Genomic DNA, 27,743 nt, shown 5'->3' with positions numbered 1-27,743 from the left:
AAAGGCGGTACGTGAATTGATGGAAACAGTTATATATGTGGAGTGATTTGCAGTCATGGAATGGCATTAATTTGGAAAGAAAAGTAAAATAAAATGAATAAATAAATAGCATGCGTGCGTAACACAAGAAGAAACATCACAATGTGATTCCGGACGTCAGGTCTTGGACTGTGTATTAGAGTTTATTTTTCTATGTTATTAGAATATAAATGGTAACCTGAGAGATATTTTTCATACCGAGGCGACAAACCACAAGTGTCGCTTGAAAGTGAGCAGTCTGTAATCAATGCAGCCTTTCGAACTGTAGGGACACAAGCTCTGACTGCACAGTTTCCTCAAGAAGATTTTAGACCAAAGCGACATGCGACAAACGATACGAGGATTTCACACCAAAGCAACACGGGTCCTTCGGTCCAAGGCAACTTTCATACCGAAGCGAGACGCGACACATGTTGCTTGGAAACGAGCCAATCAAGAGCAACATTTCACATTGTAAAGGCATGGAGGGCAGCACAGGCCAGCGTTCGGTTGGTGAAATCCTCAAGCGATAAGTGTCGCGTGCCGCTTTGGTGCGCAATATCCCTAAAGCAAGACACTCATTGCATCGCGCATGCACGGACAACAAACCACGGCAACACGTTGCAAGCTATTGAGGAAATGGCCCAGTTTGAGTGACACACAAGCGACAAAGCGACACGTGTGGCTTATCGTGTCGCCTAGATCTGTTGTTCGCAAAATTAGCAGCAAACGCTTGCTAATAGACTGAAGTGCCGCTTCAAGGCTGTCGATTGTCACTTAGTTGGGAACTCCCCCTGTAGCGCGTTGCTTCAGTCTGAGCACCCTTTCTTTAAGGAGCTTTCCGACCGAAAAAGCAAGTAGCATGCGAATACGACATATGAACGTGTTGTTTGCTGTTTCGAGCCTAATGCACAATAAATGCGATTTTACAGTCTGGAAGTGTCTGTGTCACTAGTCACATCAGTGTAAACATCCCGTGTCGCTTGTCCCATTGGTCTGAAAGTTTCCTTACACTCATGTCGATGGCACTCCCCTTGTCATTTCATGCAATCATCATTATCATCATTGCCGCGATTAGTTTAAAGTGGAAGAAAATAGACAGTAAATATAAAAAAATATAAATGCTTCAGTGTGTATATCTTTAAAAGAAATGATGATGATGATAATAATAATGAACCTAATTCATACATAAAAATTTAGTTACCAAGAGCATTCCACATGTATTTTTTCTCCTGCATTATTAATGAAAGTATAACGATAACAGGACGTGGTCGACTGTCTAGAATGTTCGTTAATATCTTCGCGGCCACTGTACCAAATATCATAGCAATTATCACATTCATAGAAATGCTTCATGTAAAAGAATCAGACGTTGCAGCGAAAACTCCTTTTACTTCCATTATAAGCAGATGAATGCCATGCACCGAGACCAACACCAGCGCCTCTATCGGTATCATTTTCGAGTGGAACCAGCCAGAGGCCAGAACTACAGTGCCTTGCCTTCATGTTGTTTACTCCTTGAGGGGTAGGTCTTTTAGTCGCCTTATTGTTGAGCGCTGGTCCACAATAACAAAAGAACTCCGCATTCTGGGGTGTTATCAGCACCCCACCTACCTACTTGCGTATTGTTTTAAACTTTATTTTGCTCGAGTGTTGCAATACTTGTGGTTTTTCTTTTCTTGGAAATGGAATACAAGAAAGAACAGGAACGTGTCAAAAATCTATTAGAGTTATTGGACGTAGTTAGTGGTGTAAATGCTCTTGCAGATCCTTATCTGTTCTTTAGGTGAACTGTAGTGATATTAAAAAATTATAGGCCTGTATCTGTTTTCTATATTTTTTGTAGCCTCAAATTCATGTTCATGTATTACCATTTAATTAGTAATGATTAAATATAAATCCTCATACATTTGTTTAATACATATGCTACTTTTCAGTAACTATTGTGCATTCTGTTTGGAAGGAAAAGTAAAAAAATATAATAAAATAAGGAATTGTCCCTAAAAAAATAGAACGAAAAAAGGAAAATTATAAAAATGTCCTTCAAAAGTTTCAAATTTAGTTATTTTCATTATTCGCAATCTTATACTGTACAAATAATGTAAAATTACACATATTACAATTATAATTCTTAGAATATAATTGTAAGTGTATTTTTTCTGTGGGGTGTCGTGAGCACCCCACTACCCACTTGTGTACAATTTGGCCACCTACCTACTTAAAGGTTAATGAAGGTTTCACCAACAAATGTCAATAAAAATGTATGTTCAAAGTGTATAAACAGAGCATATAATTTGTGTGAAAAGAGAAAAACATGCTGTTTCATGCAACATTGTTATTTGTACAGGCAAGAGTTTCAATCTTCCTTGCACACAGCTCCACCGCTATTCGGGCGATTTCGTGCAGTTCGCAACAAGTTTGAACCTGCAGGCGTGCTCCCCGTCAAGCGGAATGCTGGCGTAGCTATTGTTGTAGGCCTATCGTCTATCTATCAGCGTGTTCGAAATGGGCAAGTGAAGGAACTTAGTTCCGATCTGAAGGATGTTATTATAAATTTGGCTCTTAGAGGTTTTTCGTTAAGAAAAATTGGATAAACAGTCAATAAATCACACTCCACAGTTCAATACATAGTAAACAAATTTAGAGAGGAAGGTTCAACACAGAATGTGCCGAGAAAACCAAAAGAGAGATGGTTGAATAAACGTGATGAATGCTTTATTTTAAAAAGAGTGCCAGAAAACCCCCGACTAAGGCCGTGTCCGAAAGGTGAAAGACCGTACTTGAAGCGAGCAACCTCCGAGTATGGTCTTGGAGGTTGAAATTAACAAAATTTTCTGAAAAATGCAACCATTACATCAGTTTTCATCTGCCTTTATTCATTTGTAATTTATTCCTCTTCAAATTATCCAAACGTATACTCAAACTGAAGGGCTCCCAGGTAGTTCAAAATTGTTAGCACTCTTGCTTTTAATGAAAGAGGTTCTGGGTTAGATTTCTAGTGGGAGCCTCCAAACTTTCGGTGTTGACAGCATCATGAGGACAATTGGGGAGCTTCTTTGTGCTCGGATCTTGGAAAACAGCAGCAATTGGATTCGATGCACTGACCATGTGTCAAAGAAAAACCTCTCGGCAGGCCTTGGCCCTCAAAGGATGATTAGTAGATACACAGGCTGAAATCCGGAACTATCCAATATAAATAAATGCCTACTTAATTGATACCTTTGGTTGTACATACATTCAGCGGTGCCGACTTGTCAAAATTATTGGTGGGGCTCTGATCACTGAAATAAATTAATGAATGACTCCCTCCCTCCCATTTTTAAGTTTTGGCCTCAAGTGTTCGGAATCTCGTAAAAGCCCATGAATTCCTCAAAAATATTAAAATTTTCATTTACAGTTCGAATGAAAAATGTCAATTGTTCACGGATAGATATATCACAAGTTTTGTCAACCATAATAGCAAAATATTCCTGACTTTTAATATCTGCTACCACGGAGCACAAAACAGATCTCCCTAATATATCAATGATCTCGTTCTTAAAGTCATGTGAGAGCCATTTGTAGCCCGAACGTCCCATCCACTCTCCTAGTTCATGCACATCTTCTTTTGAAACTCTTTTTAGAAAAAATGTTAACAACACTCATAATAATATTCTTAGTATATACAAGTAGTAATAAGTCATGTGTTTTGCTGTCTCTGGTCATAGCCCCCCCCCCCAAAATTTGATGGTTTAGCGGTTTCAGCCCCACAAAGTTGATGGTCTAGAACATTTCAAATGTGTATTTAAAGTTAAGTTCATGTGGCACAATTCAGAGTAAACTTTACAAGAGAAGCAAAATAATACATTAGATTCTCTTAAGCAAAATTATTTGGAGAGCTCTGCCCCCACATCGTTAACATTGGGGGGGGGGGGGGCTCGAGCCCCCCCAAGCCCCATGGAGTCGGCACCTATGCATACATTTTAATAACATATCTCTAATAATTTTCATATTTAATAACAATTGACCAGTGGTAGCTAATACACGATTTTTTCATGAAGGACGACAAGCTTCATGAAAAGATTCTCTCAGGCTATCGACCAGGTGAGATAACCAAAGAGAATCTTTTCATCATTCATCGCCAGGAAAGCTTCAAGACTTACGACAAGTTTCATGTTAGTGTTTTTTCGCATATTCAATTATCAACGATTTTTGTACACACTAATAATCATGCAGGAGGTTCTCTCCTTGTATCTTACAATACTATAAGGTATCAAAATACTGTCGGGGAGAAAATTGCCATTATTAGGGATTAATTGAAAAATGCATTGATATTCCTACGAGTTGTACCTTATCATGAAATACAACATTGCATCCTGCACTGTTTCGTGGTTATTACCATTACCTTTGCCAAAAAGAACACACATTTTAGGAGGTGTACGTTTTAATCTTTGGACACAAAAGATGGTTTTCTTGTATTTTTGCAACCAACCAGCATATTTCAGCAGAAAATTTGAAATTCCCTACCATGTTAAATAAAATTTATTATGTCGGAAACTGTGAATGGTAGAATTACAAATCATACCTCGTTTTGCTCAGTACACATTAAACTATAAGCCTATGGTCATAAAAACCAATTTTGCTTTATAAAGTTCAAGAACACATTAGGCTATAAGCTTATGGTAATAAAAACAATTTTGTTTTATCAAATAAAAAAAGCAACTGTTCTTATAAAATTTCAACTTCATGCATTCCCAAAGAGGCAGCACTGCAATGTGAGTGTTGAAAACTGTATCTACATATTATCTTATATGTTTGCCAGACTTGCTGATACTTTAGGGGGTAAAAAAATGTTTTCCAAACGAAGGCAAAAGAATCACAGTTGCACTAGTCATCGCCATCACAGTCTGTCAGACATCTGATAGTCCACCCTGTATGTCTTCATCACACATCACCTATCACAGAGGCATATTCAGAGTTCGTACAGCATTCAGAGACTCAAATGTAAAACCAATCTGTGATATGTCACATATATTAGGAAGAATGAATCACTCAGGTGATAATGAAATATTTTATTTCATAAAACTACAGAATGTGTGTGTAAAAAAAAATATACAATATGTTCTCGCCTGTCTGTGAGACAGTGACTGTAGGAAATTAAATTATTTATACAAAACTATTTATTTATCTGTAAAATGCAACATTCTGATATTGTCTTCCATGTTCTTTGCAAACACCTCACTGCTTTCTTCCCAAAAGCAAGAAGAACTCATACTGAATTGTAATTTCAGTTTCTTTAGGAGTAGATTCAGCACCTATCACCGTCATTATACTGCAAAATAAAAATAACTATTACAATTGCGTATTAAATAACAGGTCAATAAATAGCCAAATCCCCTATCTTCTTTTCTGATAAAGTGCATAATCTAATAGATTGTCAGAAATGTATAATTATACATACAAACAACAGAAACAATGTTTACTCGATTATCCTGCATACAACTTTCATACTTCATAAACTATTACAATATTACCAATATAATTATGTACAGTGTGATAACCAAACTTTGACAGATAACAAAAAAGAACTTGTAGCATGATAAATCATAGTTTGTGGAGGAAAAGAATGAATCCTTGAGAGATTTTTTTATCTCCGGATATAGAAATCTTTCTAAAATGACATGTTAAGGAAATAGCTGTAAGCATACTGCTCAGTTGTAAAACACTCAGAAGCAAGTGAGCTTGTGTACACCTGTGTGACTTCAGTGTGAACGGTTAAATTTGTTTCAGTGTTTTCAAAAAGAACAACAGGAAGTAAGTAATACAGTGGCGAAGCATGCTGTCTCTGGAAGGGTAGGCACAGGAGGGAGTAGGGATGATGGGGGGGGGGGGGCTGTGATTTTTTTTAAAAGTAGAATGTTAAAATAGAGCCCCTAGAAAATAAAAGATAACACATTGCCTGAATCTCATCTACTGTTCGGGATAGGGATTGTCAAGGATAATGTAGTGATTAATGCTCTCGTCTTATAATCAAAAAGTAGAAGGTTTGATTCCCTCTGGAGGCATTGGTTCAGATTCTAATTTAATCTAGTCTTGATTAGATATCTGAGAATGAAGGCGCTTCTGTCTCGAAGGTCAGAAAACAGTGACGATGGGACTTGATGTTCTGACACGCGTCACCCAATGAAAAAGCTGTTCTGTCAGGCACTAGCCCTCTTACATTTATTATATTAAAGCTGCTTGTAAAAATTATTTGCTACTTGAATAACAGTCTCATAAATGTTTCTTGCATTAAAAGAAATGGATCAGTTGATCATCACTTAGTATTTATTTCATTTTAATGCTGACCTCCGTGGCGGATTGGTTATAACGGTGTGCTACGACAGGTGCCTCAGGTTTGAATCCCCACCTGGGCATAGGTGTTATTTGCGAGTGTGCCTTTGTCAATGTCATATCATCGCTCATCCTCATCTTCCCAATTAGCCAAAAATGGCAGAAACCCAAGTAAAATAAACTAAATCTATAAATCAATTATTTCTTTTTAACTCTTTTATGCATATAATTCTTCTTCAACACAAGACTTTTATTTAAAATTATAATATGATTTAGAAAATGATGAAATGTTAAGTGAGAACACGGACACCTTTCTGTGTAACACACGGACCAGAAAATTTCAGAAACGTGGATTTTCTCAATACGTTTGCACTGTACTTTGTCCCTTTTAAAAGTAGCGCGTTTTCAGTTATGTCATTAATCATGAAATAGAATTTCGCCTCAATATCCCTTTCCTCAAAGTATTTTAATGTTTTATTATCTCATCTCGTATATATCACTTTCCTTTTTATGTTATTTATAGGTCCATTAATTACATCATAATCTTCTAAATTTTCACATATGCCCCATATTCATCTCACTACACTATCATTTAGTTTCACCTTCTTAATTATTCTCTTTGTATATATTGATCCTTCCCTCTCCGGACAGACAGCCTTCCTTCTCTGGTACGGACAGATTGGACTTCTTTCTATGGAATGGACAGACGGACTTATACACATGTGATTCCTTTGGATTACTTATTGGCACGTCCTCGCATATACTCTTCCTGAAGACACTTAACTCCAAAGGTTGTAGTTTGTATTTAGGTCTATCCTTGACCTACATGAATGAATCTTCAGATTCTGCATCACGAGCAAGTCTTAATGTCTCAGCGATCAAGATTGGCGGCATTCCTTTAAGATTCCACTAAACTAACTTTCCCAAATCTTGGGGTGTCGGCTCGAACGTGCCACCAACTATACTCCTATCAACCACAAGTGTAAACTCGGTGCAGCGGCATGGACACGCTCCCGAATTGTGCAGCAATTGCAGTAGTGTCGTGCACTGGCGTACACATGATATATTTTAGGGAGGGGCTGGAATTGTACAGGTGGATAGCAAATAGCTGCCTTTCTAGGAAGGAGGCATACAGTATATGATATTTCGTATTTTTAGAACAATCCACTCTCAAAAGTGGCAATTGGGGGTGGAGCGGATTTGCCTCTACCCCTCTGGTTTTTCTCGAGTTCTTCACTGAAAATGTTGATTTCCTCAAAATTTCGGAGGGGTCAGTAGCCCCATCAGCCCCGCCCCTTCTGTGTACCGCAGTGGTGTCCTGCAACCAAAGTATTGTGGTGCTGCAGCATGAATCACCAATCCGGAATCTGTTAGGGCCCCCCCCCCCAGTTTTTGCCACTTTTGTCCCAGCACTATGCTAAATTTTATCTACAAAGGGAAATATACTGTCTATTTCCCCACCTAGTTTTGGCACCCCCCCCCCTGTTTAGGGACTCAATCGCCGCCACTGCGATATGAGAATTTTAGTTTATCTGACAATGTTCCTATATATCATATGTAAAGATATATAGGATTATAAGAAGTTGAGAGAATAATAAAATTTTGGGTCTATATATATATAGGCTCTGTGTCATATATACAGGGTAAGTCAAAATGATGGACCCGACTTCAGACATTTATTCTGTGAAATATAATAAGCGAATGTTATTGTGAGATATGTGATAAGAAAGGTAAACTGTCAAAGTTTTTTTCAAACAAATCACAAGTGTTCTATGTGAGCACCTCGCATAACACAGCACACATCAATCCGATAGTCTATCTCCTGCCAAACCTTGTGTAGCATGTTGCGGTCAATATCAGCAATGGCTGCTGTGATGCAAGCATGCAGGTCATCCAATGTTGTTGGAAGTGGTGGTACGTAAACATGATCCTTGACAAAACCCCACATGAAGAAATCACATGGGGTCAAGTCGGGAGAATGAGGTGGCCAATGAAGAAGAGGTCGATCTTCCGGAGATGCACGGCCTATCCAACTTTGTTCCAATGCCCATTGAGATGGTCCCGAACGCTGCTATGGTAATGCGCAGGGGCACCATCCAATTGGAGAATGAAATCTGCGCTATCCTCTGCAAGCTGTGGAAGGAGCCATAGTTGCAGCATATCAAGGAAAACAAGTCCTGTCACAGTACGTTCATGGAAGGAAAAGGGCCCATAAATCTTTTCATGGGAAATGGCTCAAAAGCATTCACTTTGGGAGAATCGCGTTCGTGTTCCACAAATTCATGGGGGTTAGCAGTTCCCCAAATCCTTACGTTATGTCTATTCACTTCCCTGAAAGGTGAAAAGTTGCTTCATCACTGTAAATTAACCCATCCGTTTCCATTAATGTGAGGAAATCAGCACAGAAGGATGCGCGCAAAGCATAATCAGTGTCTTTTAAGGCTTGAATTAGTTCCAAGCGGTAGGGTTTCATTTGTAAATGTTTCCGCAGAACCCGCCACACAGTTTTCTGTGGAAGTTGAAGTTCTCTCGCTGCCCAGTAGGTGGACTTCTGTGGACTCCGCACAAAACATGTGCGCACTCGTTCCACTGTCTCTTTCCAAGTCGACAGACGGCCAGTCGATTTTCGTTTACAGATGCAGCCCGAATCTCTGAAATGTTCTTACCACTTACGAATGGCCTTCCCCGTAGGTGGTTCTCTCCGATATTTGGTATGGAAATGCCGTTGCACACTAATCACAAACTTGTTCACATGATAATCAAGCACACAGAAAGATCTCTGTTCTCCAGTCAACGCCATTTTCCTGCTCACTGCTGACTCCTAGCGGTAGAAAGTGGAAACATTGCGTGGAAACTAAACTTTGAAAGTCAACCTTTTGAAGCGCATGTCTCACAATAACATATGTTTATTAGATTTCACAGACTAAATGTCTGTAATCGGGTCCATCATTTTGAATTACCCTGTATAAGGGATAGAATGAGAAAGAGTGCCAGAAGGGTGGATAAACAAAAATGGCATAGGAGAGTAAACACTTACCACGATTGAAGAAAAGTTTGATATTTCGAGGTCATGACCTCATTGTCACGGTAGGTAGAAAGTATGGAGTACAAAAGCGTAGAGGCACAGAATACTGATGCCAGCATCCGTCAGCACAACTGTGCCAGAAACAAGTGATAGAACACGGGTTTTGCGAAAAGATCCTTTCACCAGTGTTTACTGCAGGATGGATTGTGGTTAGGGGGAATGGGAAAATACTCATTGGGTGGCTAGGCTGAGTCCGGGGGGTATGGTGGCATGCATTCCTGAAATGTAGGCCCTTTCCCATCACCTGCAGGTGGAGGTGTCAGTGTACTGGGGTAATAGATGTATTATGGCTACATGGAAACAGTTGTTAAAGGTGGTGTTGTGGCTGTTGGTGTGGGTGGCAATGGTGAAGTCGGAGTTTTGGGTGGAGGCTCTGTGGTTATTGATGCGGAGGTTCAGGGGGGTAGAAGTTTCTCCCAGGTAGAAGTAACCACAGATTTGACAGATGAGGGTGTATATTAGGTCGGAGGAGTGGCAGGTGCCCTTTGGGTGAATTCACCAGCTGCGGTATATATATATTATTCAGTTTGTTCATTCCTTTTTATGTTAGCACTCATTATTAACTATTCTTTTCATCTTGTTTTACATTCTTATAAAAAGGTTTATAAGCATAAACAGTAATTTTAACCTTTCAGCCTAGTGCTGCCATCTATGTTTAACTTTCATAAACTTTATGCCCATATGGTTCTCTGGATACGTGACAAACAGTGAGGAGATCATTTATCCATCACCACTCCAGTGTGAATGGAGGCAAAGCCACCAAAGCAAATATTGTAAATGTATTACAAATAGTTCAGTGTGGTTCAGTGTCATGTGAAAGAATACAGATACTCACTCTTTCTCAATGCTTCTAGCAAGTTGACTAGCTTCGTCTTCTCCATGTAACTTGCGATACTTTTGGAATGCTGACCAACTTGTTATGTATCCTATCAAATCAGCTACATTAGATGTTTCATCTGTACAAATCGAATCCACTCTGAAGAAAAAGAATTACAAAATGCTAAGAAAAGTTTCAATTCACTTACTTATAGAATTGACATTGAGCATTATAAAATGGAGGTGTTCAATATGCTGATGATATATATTTTCTGGAAAACAAAACATCAGTAGTTAGAATAACACAGCTGAAGAGCTAGTTCTGCAACATAAGAGATAATTCATGATTGGGGAATAAAATACGATAACTTTTTCCGCAATACTTACGTACTTTTGAAGGTTCCATTAATTTCATTTGCCCCGTGCCACCATCCACTTGGGAACTTGCTGGGCTTCACTGCTGGGCTGGCTTCCAGTTCCTGTCGTTTTCCTGCATGTTGCTAGGAATGCTGGTGTATCTAGTTCGTCTGCTGCGATTGGTGTGTGCACTTGGTTTTAGTTGCTGCAGTATTGGGAGCCAAATGTGATGTACCTGACCACTGCCAGTCAATGTTTAGTACATGCAGAAAGTGCATAATTGCATGCATCTCTTTGATTTTGGCGTCAATCAGCGTGTGTAATGTACGCCTGACTGAAACTTTTTGGACAGAGTGTTTGTTGAACTTTAGGTGCTTCGCTAGTTTCAGTCAGGCACACATCGCACATGCTAACTGACACCAAAATCAAAGAGACACACACAATTATGCAAGTAAAACCAAGTGCGCACAGCAATTGTAGCAGACGAACTGGATACACCAGCGTTTCTAGCAGCACACAGGGAAACGACAGGAACCAGAAGTCAGCCCAGCAGTGAAGCAACAAGTTCCAAAGTGGATAGAACCTTTAAAAGTAAGTCTCGTGGAAAAATTAACTTGTTTATGTGTATTTATGAGAGAGAAACCTAAATATTTATGACTAGATACAAAAAAAATAATAGTACTAATATATTTTAATACAATTAGAAACTTTAGAAACTATATAAACAAATGAATATAACAAAAATCAGATGAATTCAGATAATTTATTTTCAACTGCAATTAGATTACGACATTGTATCCAGTGTATGTAAAATGTAGCTCTTTACTCATGCTATGAGAAAGAATGACGTACGTAGTAGCAAATCAATATACTGAAATGAAGTACTGATTTTGTGAAATAGGTTTCTATGCTGTTCTACTAATTTCGGGAACGACTTCTACCATCTTGGAAACTGTGGCAAAGTAGCGGGCACCGAAATTAGTAGAACTTTATATATATATAAAAAGATTTTTGAGTTGATTGATTGAGTTGGTGTTTTAAGTCAACTTTATGCACAGTAAGGCTAATTGGGACTGGACCTACGGTTTAAAGTGGGATCCGAACCACTATGTGCCTCCACCGGGTATATGATACCACTGCATTATCAGGGAGGCCCATATATATAAAGAGTTTTGCAGATAATTGAGTACTTAATTTCAGAATATTAATACCTTTTTGTATTAAGAGAAAAACTAATTTACAGAGAAAAAGAGAGAGCTGCACATGTTGTTGGAGCATAACATGAAGCATATTTTGTAAACATATGAAGGCAAAATGGCAGCAACGATGCTTACAAATCACAAAGAAAGAAAAAAATATACACAGAAGCAAAATACTAACTTTTTCAGCACATCTTGCTCATAGAGGTTGAATTAACTTTGTGGCCCCTGTCACCATCCAGATGGGATCAAGTAGTTTTACTTAAATAAATATGTAAAATACATAACCAAAAATCTGCACACAGATTTTCTTTAATTAGGAAAACAAAATATTTCAATTTTTTAAAACAATTGTACTAAACATAATGTCATTTGTGATGCACAAGAACTTACTAACCGTTCATTTTCTTGAAACGGCATTGCTACAGAACCATATCCTTCATCTACTAAATCTCGCTCAGAAGGCCAGTGTTTACCCAAAGTCCCCTTATAAATCTGAAAAATCATTCAAAATTCGTTAAAGTTATTTGACTACTTTGAGAATAAAGCAAAAATCTAAAGTACTACTTTTGAATTGTTATGGAAAGAAAAATATATATATATGTTGTATGTAACCTTCAAGTCAAAATAACAATGATAAAATACAGCATTTTGTACTTTTCCTTATTAACATCATCAGTTTAAAAACTATTAAACATCAAGTTGTGTTGAATTTTTAAAAAAAAGTACAATGACTGAAAAATTCAGGCTTATATTTTAATACATAGCTTTGCTATTTCCTATGGACGCATTTGGTAACTGTGGATTACTGCTAATTGGAAGCAGCCATTAGAAAGACATGTCATGTCTATTAGTGATTTCACAACAGAAAAATCATGGTAGACAGTCGAGTAGAGACTCCTGTGAGCAGGAGGTTGAGTGCTGTGGGATGTTTGCAGTTTCACTGGGCAGCTTTTATACTTAAATGACGCATATATGTAACAAGCAACTTTGTAAAGGAACCTTGAGAAATAAATGCTACCTTTCATATTGAAGTGACATGACAAGCTGCACATGTCGCTTGTTGCTTGCACGTCACTTAGACTGAACTGTTTTCTCAATAGCACACATTGTGTGCTCTTGGTCTGTTGATCACGAATGCCCAGTGAAGGCCTATGTCACTTGTGATATTGCACAGTGGGGAAGAATTCTTAGAATGGGGACAAAAATCGAAATTCCTACTTTAAAGTAGAGCCTTTAAATCATTAGTTTCCTGTAGAGCACTGATGGGGCTGCCTCAAAACGCAAAAAGTTCCATCCAGATGTTAACATAAATGGGGGTGTAAGGTGGGCAAAATCCATACATTTGTTAAATGCCATTTCACAGCTGTCTCGCACACAGTTTCACTTATTGAGACTGGCGTTGAATTATCAGAACGTTATCTGTGTGGGCTTTTGTGGCACATATTCTACATATCGCCAAGGTATGTACTTTCTGTGGGTGGAGTATGAATTGATTTACTGGATTGTGGGCATTGTTATACAAGCATGTTCATACGCTGCCGTTTTCAGCTGAGTTACAATGACGTGTTTCTTCCCTTTGACTTTTAAAATTTGTGGGATGAAGATGTTTATGCCGAATGATTCAATGGGTCTTATAAATTCAGCCAGGATAAAACTGGCTGCCAACTAGTGCCTATTCAAAGTTACAAAATGGAAAAAGAATATCAGTTGCATGCAGATTCACACTGACAAATATGCCTGCATTGAAATAGAATTGCCTTAAAATGCAGTATTTAACGTAAAAATAGCAGAATCGGAATACCTTGGAAGTCAGATACAGGATCTCAGTCCCACATAAATCTCAGCTGGCAATAGGAAAAATCTGACAGTTTTTATTTCATTAGTTTGCAACAAAGCAAGCGGTACATCATCTGCTCAGGTGAGTTACATTTGTGGCGCTTGGCTTGGCCTACATAAATGACAATTTTGACAAGATCACTCAAAGAACGGCAAATGCTCAGTACTGACTGTCAATCCTACATTCATGGATTTGATTCTTGACTTTTTCCTTGACATGTCGTATCGAATCAAATTCAAGAGAGAGCAGGCTCATGGAGAAGACAGAGCAAAAAACAAAAGCCCGAAATCTGAATGTCCAGGAGAAATTTGAATGCTTCATGGGTATTTTCATTGACATGCCTAAACAAGATGGTAGTGGCACCTCAAATGATGGCAAGACATAACACTAATTCTTTCAGCATCCTAAAAAACTCAGTTGAAATCTCAGTCATCAAGGAGGTGTTAATTAAACGATACAACTATATTTTGTAAACACAATCGTCAAGTCACCGTACGAACGTTCACAGCTTTCATAAATATGCGTTGGAAACTTGAAGCTTCTTGTAACAGAATCATGAATCAAGAACATCAGAGAACAACTTTCCCGCGAGAGCTCACACATTTCAGCAAACAAATATCTTATGCATCATCTGCATATCTCGTCTGATCCACTAACATCAAGCCTTCGGCCTTTGCCTACTAAGAAATCACGCACGTCATAAGACGACATCACTTGTTTGCTCGACATCACAGTGTGTCAGATGAACCCCAACAATCTGCCTGACCAATTGAAAATCTATCCACTACTAACAATGACAGTGAAGGTTAAAGTTTATCTCAGTCAGTATATGAACACAATGTACTTTAGTAAAATTTATTTCGCAGTGTAAGGTAGGTGAAAATCATCGTGTCCACTGCACCGTGCCATGAAGGAATATAGGTTTCTATCCCTGGTTGACTCTAGGTACACATTTATTACATGGTGTGTAAACCCGAGCTGCTTTTATGCAGGACTAGCAGGAAAAAATCTGAACGTAGATCACCCACCCTGAAGAATCCAACCAGAGTCCCCGTTTGGCAATCAGACGCTCTACCGATTGGACCACTGAATCTTTATTTGGTAGTGTGTTCATGTCAACAAGCAAGGGATTTAACTGATTTTATGTGCTTTAACAAACTGCAGTTTTTCTCAGTATATGAGCACAGGGCATTCTTTGTACATATGTTACTTTTATTATTTTGCACTGCTATCATGTGAATAACTACAGAATTAGAATCATTTAATGTATTTTATTAGAAATATTGACAACGTAAAGTATCTCTATTCACCAATTCAGATTTTTGTCCCCCTATGCAAATAATATCACAGGGTGCCAAGGCATTCTCTCACACCTTTTTTTCATTTAGATCATTTGGTGCCCAAGGCCAACTCCCGCCGCCCCTAGCTACAGCTCTGAACTTGACAAAAACAAGAAGAGCAGATAATGCGAGTGAAGCAAGCAAGAAAATTTTACAAAATGTATTTTTATTTGCATAAAATTTGAAATCGAAGGGGGTAATTGCTCCTCTGTGCACCCCTGCAGGTGCCCTTGGCCGTCAATGTTTGCCCCCCTATTTGCTCCTACGCAAATAATATCACAGGGTGCCAAGGCATTCTCTCACTTTTTTTCATTTAGATCATTTTGAACCTATGGCCGACTCCCGCTGCCCCTAACTACAGCTCTGAACTTGATGAAAACGAGAAAAGCAGATAATGCGAGCGAATCAAGCAAGAAAATTTTACAAAACGAATTTATATTTGTATAAATTTTGAATTCGAAGGGGTAATTGTTCCTCTGTGCCACCCCTGCAGGTACCCTTGGCCGTCAATGTTTGTCCCCCCTTGCTACCCTAGAATTGACTTCCGCCGAAGGTTGTGGGGGATGAGCAATTACCCCCCTGTGGTTGCGTCACTGTATAATACAGACATATTTAAGCAATATATGTTTACTTTAGATACTTAGGCTCACTGCCATTGTTAGTCAACCTTATTCTGCACAGTTTGTCTGCTCGACTAACCTTGTGTTAATTCATGCGAATACCACACACCTCCCTCCATCCAAACCGATTCTAAAGGCATAAGAGGTGGTGTTTCATTTCAACCCTATCGCCGCGATCACCCATAACTAACTAACTCCCTAGCCTTCTTAAACCCGAAGGTTCATGGCTGCAGCAACACAGGCCTTCCATCTTTCCTTATCTTGAGCAAGTTCTATATACTCTTTTCCATCCCTACCGATTTCCCTTAGGTCCATCTCAACGTTGTCCCTCCATCTTCGTCTTGGCCTTCCTACAGGTCTCTTACCATCAGGTTTCCAAACAAGAATCCTGTAAACTCCTCTTTCCTCTCCCATTTGCTTTCCTCTCCCATATGCTTTTTTGAAATCAATGAATAGCTGATGGACATTTTGATTATATTCCCACTTTTTTTCAAGTGTCTGTCTGATGTGAAAAATCTGATCTGTAGTTGATCTGTTACGTTTAAATCCACATTGATAATCACCTATAATTTCATTAGCATATGGGGTTAGTCTTGTTAAAAGAATGTTAGATAATATTTTATATGTTGTTGAGAGTAGAGAAATTCCACGATAATTATTGCAGTTCATTTTATCACCTTTTTTAAACACAGGAACAATTATGGATTCTTTCCACTGTTGAGGGATTTCTTCTTTATTCCATATTAAACAAATTAATTTATGAATTTGACATATTAATGAATTTCCACCATATTTAATTAACTCAGCTGGTATTAAATCAATGCCCGGTGCTTTGTTATTCTTTAGCCTTTTAATAGCATCTTTAACTTCAGTCAAGTTAGGTTCTGGAACTAAAGGTTCTGCTGTGTGTACTTCATTTACTTCTGATTTATCTCCTACATGGACATTTAAAAGGTCATTAAAGTAGTTCTTCCATCTATTTAGAATATCGCTTGGTCAGCTAGAAAATCACCGTCTTTATCTTTTATCAAGTTTACTTTAGGTTGCCACCCCTTTCTAAACTCATTTACACCTTTATATAAATCTCTGATATTTTTATTTTTGTTGTTTGTTTCAATTTCGTTAATTTTGCTTTTCAAGTAATCTCTTTTTTTACTTCTACACGTACGGTTAACTTCTCGCTTTATTCTATTATAATTGTTTAGATTTGTATCATCAGAGTTATTTAACCACCTAAGTCTAGCCTGATTTCTTATTTCTATTAGATTATGACATTCATTATCAAACCATGGCTTACTTTTTCTCGGTTTATGGTATCCTATACTTTCTTTAGCTGCTGATTCTATTGCATTACGTATGTGCTCCCAATTCTTATGTGCGATCACCCACAGGTAGGTAGAAAAACTGTACATAATAATCAAAACTAAAAATTAATAACAAGTCAATCAAACGATACGATCCCCCTATTTTTGTGTGAAGATATATAGAATTGGTATAAAATTTTGTCCCCCCCCAAAAATTCCCATGACGCAGGTGTATCATGAACCTTCCCCCCCCCCCTTTTTGGGCACCCCTGGAGGACACTAGATAGCATACAGAATTGACAGCTTCTTCACTCAAACAGGAAAAACGATGATGCTCGAAGCTCAGAAGTACACATATAACCGTAATTTGTCTACGGTAGTTGGCCCCCAAATATGGATCGTGAAGTGAAGGATGCAGTGACATTGAAACTTAAGTGAACATAGTCATCACCTCCATGTTAAAATGTATGTAGTTATCTTACCAATACAGAGCAATATATGAAAATGAAATAGATGATTAAGGGCTGAAAATACCAGGGCAGATTTTTTACACAATTATTTCTACGATTATTGTCACATTGAAATATTTGATTCTATACATTCGAGTGTAGCACGCTCGAGCATGAGAGACTCAAATGAGTACGAGCGAGTAAAAGTGGTCCCATGCAGTACATTACATTCACTTGCCCCATACCAGAGCTCTGGTCCTGGTAAAATATAAAGTAGCAGACTCCCTAAAAACCATAAATTCCTATATGACACTGATTTTTGCACTCCATGTGAAAATATATTCTGGGGAGCTCATTACACTCCAATACAAGAATTGATTGATTGACTGAGTTGGTGTTTTAAGTCAACTTTATGTACAGTAAGGCTATTCGGGATTGGACCTACAGTTTAAAGTGGGATCCAAACCACTATGTGCCTCCACCGGGTATCGAACCCAGGATCCCTTGATTACAAGGCGACAATGCTACCACTGTGCCATCGGGGAGGCCCTTCCAATACAAGAAGCAATCAAGCATACACAAATGGTAGAAATGACATTCAATCAGGTTAAAAATCTGCATTAACATTAAAAAAAATACAGTGAGTCAGACAATGAGACTTCTGACATGATCTCACATTTTCATGACTGCCTAGATTAAGAAACTGAAAACCATACCCAGCTTCATATCTTAGCCTACTTTCACACCAAAGTATTACCTACCTTCTTCTCGATATGCGACTTGAAAATAAACCCTATGGAACCAATTTACGCATCCACACCAGAATGTCAAGACACAGTCCATGTTGTCTGTCATTGAGATAAGACATTTTCTTTAAAAAAATAGAATGTGTCACCTTGTTCTGTTGTTGCTACACAGTAAATACTGGAGAAAAGTGGTTAGTCAGGTGTGTAGTTTGTACTGAGGTGTGTGCACCTTGCCACTTTGATGTCATATACTTACGTCATGCATCACTTCAGTGTGAAAATAGTCTAATAGATAACATGGAGCTACTGGAGAAACATCACTAACATTTACAATTCAGTTCCAGTATCTTCCTCACATTTGAGGAAAAACCATGAAAATTTTGAAGACACTGTATTCAATCAAGAATTTTTTTAGTTACTCACATATTGAAGGGTTTGATGTTGAAGAGAACAAACACATACAATATTTCTTACCACAGTAATAATACCTTGTAAATGAATCACCAGCAAAGGGGATGTTGTATTCATCAGCTCTATAGTTCCCCAGATACACTTCCCTGCTATGGGGCATGACATAACTGCCAAGTGACTTATTATAACTCTATAATGTTAAAAAAAGATACATGCATCACAAATAGAACAAACGAGAGCAAGGTTGATGTTACGTGACAACATGTTCATGAGAACTGATATCTAGCATAAGTTTCCTTCTAATGTTTTCCCATGCTATATCTCGTACTGTGCATTCATAATTTCATCATCATTCTCAGTCGTTACTTCATCACTTTAATCAGCGGTGAATCCATCACAGTCCACTGCTTCAATCCGTGCAAATGCACATGTTAAGACAATAACTTTCATGAATATAATTAGTATAAAACTTTCTCCACCATTACTGTTGTAAAAATTTTGTTTTAAGTACACAGTATTCTCAGATAGGCTAATTGGGACTGGACTTACAGTTTAAAGTGGGATCTGTGAAAGGTGATTGCATTACCATTATGCCATTAGGGACAGCCGTCTCACACTGTAGCCATGTGGTCTAAGGCATCATGTTTTGGGCTCTGGCTATGGGACTCGGTCAGGTTCGAGTCTCCTGGTGGAAGTGTAACAGCTTTTCTCCCGTGATTTTGTCCTGTGTGTGGCACCCACCCACTCACCAATGTGTCCTTGTGGAGCTACGAATGAGTAGCGTAATCTGGTCAAAGAAAACCTATGATGACAACTTCGGGTACTTCGTGCTGACCACGCATCATCCCATGACTGGTTGGATGATCTCCCACTTCGGTATGTGCGAAGTGTGTCCAGCAGTCGGTAGGAAAGCCCTGGCCCTCACAGACAGTTGCACCACGGATTATTATTAGGGATGGCCAGTTGTAAAAATTAATAACTATTTTGATATTTGATTGATTGATTTGGTGTTTTAAGTCCACTTTATGCACAGAAAGGCTAATCGGGACTGGACCTACAGTTTAAAGTGGAATCCGAACCACTATGTGCCTCTACCCGGTATCGAACCAGGGACCCCTTGATTACAAGGTGACGACGCTACAACTATGCCATCGGGGAGGCACTATTCTGATATTTAAATCCCCTATAAGTCCAAATTAACAAATCTAATTAAAATTGTCCAACAGCTGAGCATGTTGAAAACTTGGTACCATCTTGCAGATGGAGTGATGAAATTATGAATCCTCTGATATATTATGTGTAATTACATCGAAAATAAATCCTCCACACCCCTATCCACATGCAAAGAGTAAATAAAATATCAGTTCTTATGAAGATAAAATAGCACTCAAATAATATTAAGGACATGCAATTATAAAAGAAAGAATAAAAGTTAAGTCAAATGTACATATTAAACATATGAATGGATTACATGCACCTAAGCTCTATATTAAAGCACTTTTCAAGCAAGCAAATCCAAATTGTACAGTGTTTCCACTCATATTTTAAACAGGTAATTCCAGAATATTTTTATTTTTAAAATTTCAAATCAAATGGTCTAAATATTTATTACTTGATATTCAACAGGTTGTATGTTGCCAAAAAAAGAGAAACTATTAAAGGATAAAATAACATGCAAACACAAAAATAAACTTGAACTGTTGCTGCCACTTCAAATACGAAGAACTAATAATAATCTGCTGCGCAGTTCCTCTTTACACTGGTTCACAGTTTGTCTTCCTATAACTTACTGCTTCAGCCCTTTTTTTCAGCATGCAGAATACAAGCAAATTAAGGACAAATTCAATTTCTTAAATCATCATTTTTAGCTGGAAATTTTATTTTTCAATAGAGATGAACATCATTTCTTTCACTAAAAGATCTATTAGACAGAATAATTGGTACTCTACTGGTATCCACCAATATAGCTATGCCAGAGTATCAGTGAAATTATGTGTTTTCATTTTCAAAAACCAATTAAGGTCATAATTAAAAAAGGCTAATGAACCATCCATTTTTATATCTGCCAAGATGCAAGGATAATGTTCATGTAAAGAGGAGTAAACAACAGTAAATACTTCCTGGCTACTGAATTTGGCCTTGATCTCAATATTAGTGGGAACCCTGACACACTGTATTTTACAGTGTCTTTCACGGTTGAGTTGGCTGTGGAGCAGTACTAGAATGCGGGGCAGTGAGAGCACACCTGCCGACAATTAGTCCTCCAGCTGTAAGCTGACCTTGGCACTGGACGGGTCAGTGCTTCAGTATCCAGATAGCTGGTGTCCAGTTTGCACATGTTTGTGAAGTGTTAAGTTGTTAACAAGTGTTTTAGATTGTTATATTTTAGTTTACATATTAAAATAACCTGTGGAATGACAGCCCGTGAAGGCCAGGGCCTACCTACCAACTGTTGGCCTCAATCCCACCTGCCAAGATGGAAGATCATCCAACCAGTTATGAGGTGACATGTGGTGAGCACGACGAACCCCAAAGTCATTGTTGCAGGCTTCCATGACCAGGTTACACTACTCATTCGTACCTCCTCAATTTCCTCACAATGGTGGGTGGCAACTGGTCCCATACACAGGCCGAAATCTTAGAAGAAAAGTTGTACCCTTTCCCCGGGAGACTCAAACCTGCACGGATCCCGTAGCCAGAGCCCAAAGCATGATGCCTTAGACTGCAAGGCCATGGCCACGGTGCGGGAAAGTTTACATATTAGTGGTGCTTTTCTGCAGTCTAACAATGTCACGCTATATGTAGAATTTAAAACAACGAATTTTTATGTACGACTCTTCAGTATGAATTTTTGTAGAGAAGTTAGAAGGTGTTTTGAGACAGTGTTCGAAAACTTGATAACAAATTTAGGGAAACAGTCTGTTCTTGACAAGAAGAGAAGGGTGAAAGAGCATGTGATTACTGAGGAGAAACTAGACGGCGTTGGAGCGTGATTCGATTGGAACATACTCCTCAAAAATCCCTCCGGCACCTTGCACAAGAAACAGATATTTCCATGACATCTGCATGACAAGCTACCAAATTTTTAAACCTGAAGCCATACATTAGAAGAATTGAAAGTATCGGGAGAGCAATTGAACAATTTCAGAAGAGGAACTGATACGTGTCAGTGAAAATTTCCTTTAAAAAATGCTGTAAATGTATGGAAGCAACATCTCTTGTAACAAGGTACATGCTCATTTTAATTGTAACTATTCATGTAATTGTACGAGCTTATTTCATTACATAGCTAGCGGTTCTAGTTATGTGGATGTTGCACCAAGTTTGCTGGCAGATGCACTCTCACTGCCCACGATGCTAGCTGCCACTCCACAGCCAACTCGACCGTGAAAGGCACTGTACACTGATACAAAGTGCACTATGCATTTAGCTTCTAAAAGCAACAAGAAAGCAGTGCACTAAAATATAAAACCTAGAATCATTAATATTTATGGTGGATGCATGGCATGGTGCTATGCACAGGGGAGCACTTTACCTTTTAACCTTTTTTTTTATGCGGTAAATGCAGTTTTAGTATTTCATACATGAATTTAGGTGTTTCCATGTTGCAAATTTGGATGTTTACCGATTAACTTCGAAGGCCCACTCTTCACTAACTGAGGATGCGGTGTCTGAGACGGAGTAGTGTGTCACTGCATTGTTTGTTCCTGTGTGGCGGTAGTTCCATCTTACTGTGCTGGTGTGTGTTTCTTGGTTTGCATCCTCTGCTCTACTTTCCATTAGCAGCTGTTTTGGTTTCCGTCATCTGTCAACATTGCAGGTGGTGACTTGCAGGTTGGATTGTCTACTGCTGTGCAACATGGTTTGTATTCCTTGGATAGGTGGAAGGGGAGCCATTTTTTTTTCTTGTGGTGTGGGATTTTTTGAAGAAAGGGGGTGTCATGTTGAATGTGCTTGTTTGTTGTCCAGGCTTAGTGCTGGTTTATGTTGGATGATGGCATGCATTTCTTTGATGGTGTTTTCTATGCCATCTCCATCCCAGACATCGCCTCCTGAGTTAACGAAGATATTGGGCATTCCAAATTTATGAAGTAAGACATTAAACCACTAGTAAAGTAAAAAAGTAAAGTGTTCCCCTGTGCTTAGCACCACGCCATGAAGGCGTATAGGGGGTGTGGAGGTAACGCCCCACACTTTCTTGATCCGGTCGTAAGTGGTGGTGATGTGATCAGCATCACGCCCCTGATTGCTCCCCCAGGTTTCCCCAGGTACCCATGTTATTCGATGCTGGGTGGGTGCTGGGGCTGCTTCCAACGTTAGAAAAGTTCCCGGATTTGAACCGGCCGGGGATCAAACACGGGACCTTGAGCATGGTAGTCAGACGCGTTATCGACTGAGCCACCGTGGCCACCACTATTATAACGTGATTAGTACAGAAAAGACAACCAGAACTTGATAATCTATGAAATCTTTCTTTGTATGTGAGGAATGCCAATAATAATATAAAAGGATGAAATAAAAGTCATGTGAAAACTGTGGCTCAAACTTGGATTCTTAGTTTTCCATGTCAATAAACTACAAAGACACTTCCAGAGTGACCATCACTCAGATCGCTGTGCAGGTTTGAGCTATGGCTATCATATAACTTTTTAACTAACTATATAACTATAATATATCATCTGTGTGCCACAGTGTAAGCCTATCATGATGAATGTTATTTCCCCTTGTGCTTATTTTTGGGCTGAAATGGTTTGTGATTTATCCACACACATTGACTCCCTCCCCCCATTTTTTCAGAACACTTCCCTGAAATTTTTCACCAAATTAAAAATTCTGGATAAATCCCTGGGATTGGTGTTTTCTTTGCTAGGCTGTGTATCTCCTACATTTCAACTGATAATTAAGTCAGTCTCACTCCTATCACAATGAGTAACGTAACGAGAAAAAATATGCAAAGTTAGATAAAATGAATAATAATAAAGAAACGAAAACAGAAGGAAACAGAAAAGTGCTGAATACTTTCTACAATGGCATTACCAAGTATCAGCTTTGTACCCTGAATCACAAAATCGGCGCACAAGTTTATTCTTGGCAGCAAAATCCTTGCTGGAAAACGGCATCTTCAACAAGTTCTCTTCCCCACCGCACAATCACACTCATTTTATTCCATAATGCACTTCACTATCACACTCCAGCACAGGGCCGACAGTCCGCTTTCAATAGATGGAATTCGCAAAAGCAATACCTCGACAACAAGAACGGGGAAACAAAAAGAAACCAGCTCCAAAATTGGTCACTGCTCAAAGCAGTGATCTTTCGGACTGTGAGGGGAATATCCCTTTCGGATATAAATAAATTCCCTCTCTTGCCTTAAAATTCCCAATATTTAGTAAAAAAAAAAAAATACAATATTAATTATAAAAGAAATGCTCACTAATTGTAGGGCAATATCCAGAAATTTCTATCAAAGGACATGTAAGTGCTTTCTTAGGATAATGTAAAAGCAAATCTAGCACCTAAAAGATCATAAACAGGCTTTTTGAATGCTGTTCGAAGAGTGTTAGAATCACGGATTACGTAATTAATAATATTTGGTTCACATTTGACATGAGATTTGTAAAATTGGTTCAATCTTCAGCTTTCATTAACATTTATTTATTTTTGCACTTTTTAGCTCAATTATTACCAGCTGAGTTCATACATAAACGGAAAACAGAGATCTTAATATTTCTGATGCTTATGCTCTCCTATAAGCTAAAAACAGAAACAAGAATTTAGCACATCAATGGGTATCTAGTTTTCCCGTATCCCGCTCATTTTTAGGTTTCTCCTTTTTCCCCTTCCTGTTAGATTTTTGCTTCAGAATTCCCTGTTCCTGGAAAAAACCTCCTTGAAGCATCACCGGCTGAAATTTCCTTTGCAGTCAACCATTCATACCCGACAACGCTTGACCCCCTCCTCTTGCAGGACCTGTGTCTCGCTGGCACGTATTCAGTGAAGCCAACCATAATGGTGCTAAATCTCGCACAAGTTTAAAAAGTCATTTGTAAGTTGGGGATATAAATAAAACAAGAGGGCCACTTTTCGTTGTGGTTGAATTTTCTCAAACTTTTCATGTATAACGTCGAATCCATGCCGTTGGTTGAATCATTCGAATTTATATTTATCTTTTTGTTATAAATTAATATTAATAATATGAAAATCACAGAACAATTTAGTAGTATGTAGCATAATTTCGGAGTTTATACGACACCATGGATGTCCAGAAGAGGCAAGGCAAGGAGACACTTCCTGAAAAATGATGTCAACCATTTTCACACATACAAATTCATTTCAGTCACATCAAATTGTTAATTATTGTAAGGGCGTTGCAGAAAAATGTTAACTTCAAATTGAATTAGTATATTTTGAGAAGGGAAATATACCTAGTTTACCCCAACCCCTGAAAAAAAAATACTTTGCTTAATCCTCCCTGGTGGAAATACTGCGGACGTCCATGAACAACACTTTTTCTAAACATGAAGTTTGCAACGCTGCTGTAAGCCTGTGGCCGTAAGTTTACAAACGTAGGGTTTGGCCCACTCTTCTCCCTATATTCCTTGCTCTTCTCCATCCAGATACAGTAGGCGCTGCTCCTTCGCGGTCAGAAATTTGTAAGGCAACATTCAGACGGCTTACAACTTTCCCCAAGCAGAAGGCGGGAGTTCCCATGTGCCCCCTTGTGCTGAAGTGTTGCAATCTAACAAACAGGATCTCGACGACTGGTATCGGGCCAAGTTGAACTTTTAATTTTTTATGAATTTTGCCATATAATTACATACATTTTACTAGAACTAATAAAGTGTAAGCCCGGCTTACATGGATGCTCCGCGCCTGGTGTGCCATAAACTGTTTCATATAGCTCTTTCAGTTCAAAGAAGTGTTAATCGGATGAAAAAGTAAAGGTGTATATTACAGCAAAACTAGAAGTCAACACTAAACTACTGAATTAAAAAAAAAAACTTACATAAAATCATGGTAAAATCCAACTTACCTTGTAGCCATAAAATGAGACGAAGCAAATTAGAAACTCACTTCCCAGCTTGCAACCCTTTCTCAAAGTTATCATCAAACAATTTCACAGAAGCTCTAGCAGAGCTTAAGCCTACTTTATGCAAATATTGACTAATCAAAACTGTGCCTACAGTTCACAGGATATCAGCCATTATGACATTATGATTTTAGCAGCTCATAAGTAGACAGTGTGGCAAGCTTTTAGTTCTCCTCTGTCTACATTCTTAACAATGCAGGTGGGAAACAGCAAAATGCAGGAGCTTTAATCGTATGATTGGGTGCTGTGTTTTTAATTCTTTCCCTGTTCTTTTTAACTCGCAAAAACATGCTCTATCAATCTAGTAGCATTAGAATTTAAACCTTGAGACCTTTTTAAATCATACAATGACAACAGCTTCAATCAAAATGTGTCATAAGTGTAAGTTGGGCTGAAAAGTTCGTAGTCTGACTCATAGATGGCGTTACTAGAATTAAATCCATGTGATTTTTACTTAGTACTAACCTTCAAAACATACGTGTATAAATTTCACAGCTGCCGGATAATTAGTTCGTGAGATATAGCATTGTGAGTGAAGCAGCTTTTGTTATTGTGAACAAATGGATAAAAAAGAATTTCGTGTGTTAATAAAGCATTGCTTTTTGGCGAAAAAAAATACTGTTGAAGCCAAGGCTTGGCTTGATAAACATTATTCGGACTCTGCACCAGGAAAATCAACCATTGAGAAGTGGTTTGCTAAATTTAAACGAGGCGAAATGAGCATCGAAGAGGATGCACGCAGTGGATGCCCCAAAGAGGCTGTTACCGACGAAAACATCAAAAAAGTCCACAAAATAATTTTAAATGATCGTAAAGTGAAGTTGATCGAGATAGCTGAGACTTTAAAAATATCAAAGGAACGTGTTGGACATATTGTGCATGAATATTTGAACATGCGAAAGCTGTGTGCAAAATGGGTGCCGCGCGTGCTCACAATCGATCAAAAGCAACAACGTTTTGATGATTCGGAGCAATGTTTAGCGATATTCAACCGTAATAAACACGAATTTTTCCGTCGATATATTACAATGGATGAAACATGGCTCCATAACTACACTCCAGAGTCCAATCGACAGTCAGCCGAGTGGACTGCACGTGATGAACCGAATCCAAAGCGTGGAAAGACGCAACAGTCGGCTGGCAAGGTTATGGCATCAGTATTCTGGGATGCGCATGGTATTATATTCATCGATTACCTCAAAAAGAGCCAGACCATCAACAGCGATTATTACATAGCGTTGTTGGAGCGTTTAAAGGATGAAATCACGAAAAAACGGCCCCATTTGAAGAAGAAAAAAGTGCTGTTTCATCAAGACAATGCACCGTGTCACAAATCAATGAAAACGATGGCAAAATTATATGAATTAGACTACGAATTGCTTCCCCATCCACCATATTCTCCAGATCTGGCCCCCAGTGACTTTTTCCTGTTTGCAGACCTTAAAAGAATGCTCGCTGGAAAGAAATTTAGCACTGATGAAGAGGTAATCGCCGAAACTGAGGCCTATTTTGAGGCTAAAGAGAAATCGTACTATAAAAATGGCATCAAAAAATTGTATGACCGCTATAATCGTTGTATCGCCCTCGAAGGCAACTATATTGAATAATAAAATCGAATTTTGTCAAAAAAATATTTTTTACTATGTTAGCCTACGAACTTTTCAGCCCAACTGTTATAGTAGTACATTTCACCAGAATAGATTTTATTTCTGTAATATATAGTTTTGGAAAATTAAAATTACTAACTAGCATATTTATGATATTCTCTTACCTTGTATACAATATTCCAAAGCTCATCTGACTTATCTTTATAGCAAGGTTTAGGAAGGAGGTAGCCGTACATTGCTAATACCCCTTTTGGTGTTAAAATTCTCTCCACTTCTGCATAAAACTTTGGCAAATCGAACCAATGGCAAGCCTGTGAGGCTGTTATTAACTGAGAAGAACTACTCTGAATATCTATCTTTTCTGCTGCACCGACCCTAAAAAAATCACATAAGAAAATTAGCGAAACTAAAAAAGGACATATTTTAGTCAACTAACATATCACTTTAATTATGATGAGTGATGAATATTTGCACTGCCAAAAGCATTTCAAGTAGCCCTTCATAAGTACACTAATAAGTGATCACATGATATACTTGATGGGTGTTGAT

General features: G+C 38.4%; 1 protein-coding gene across 4 annotated transcripts in view; it reads right to left on the bottom strand.

Annotated features, from left to right (window-relative positions):
- Positions 1-5,060: 5,060 nt before the first annotated feature.
- Positions 5,061-27,743, bottom strand: part of LOC145978544 (putative methyltransferase DDB_G0268948) — a 30,518-nt gene continuing 7,835 nt past the window's right edge. For 3 of the 4 annotated variants that reach the window (XM_083111220.1, XM_083111221.1, XM_083111219.1), the window contains exons 4-7: positions 27,359-27,569; positions 18,575-18,687; positions 10,251-10,391; positions 5,061-5,329 (exon numbers count right to left, since the gene is read on the bottom strand). In XM_083111220.1, the coding sequence (XP_082967346.1) occupies positions 5,236-5,329; positions 10,251-10,391; positions 18,575-18,687; positions 27,359-27,569 (559 nt within the window). In that variant the 3' untranslated portion in view covers positions 5,061-5,235. Of the gene's footprint in view, positions 5,330-10,250; positions 10,392-12,184; positions 12,283-18,574; positions 18,688-27,358; positions 27,570-27,743 lie in introns of all 4 variants that reach the window. The other variant, XM_083111222.1, reaches the window with a different exon arrangement.

Source organism: Lepisma saccharinum, chromosome 25 (genome assembly GCF_977018435.1).
Source record: "Lepisma saccharinum chromosome 25, izLepSacc3.1, whole genome shotgun sequence".
In the NCBI taxonomy this organism is placed as follows: Eukaryota; Metazoa; Arthropoda; class Insecta; order Zygentoma; family Lepismatidae; genus Lepisma; species Lepisma saccharinum.
This window is presented reverse-complemented; position numbering and strand designations above follow the sequence as displayed.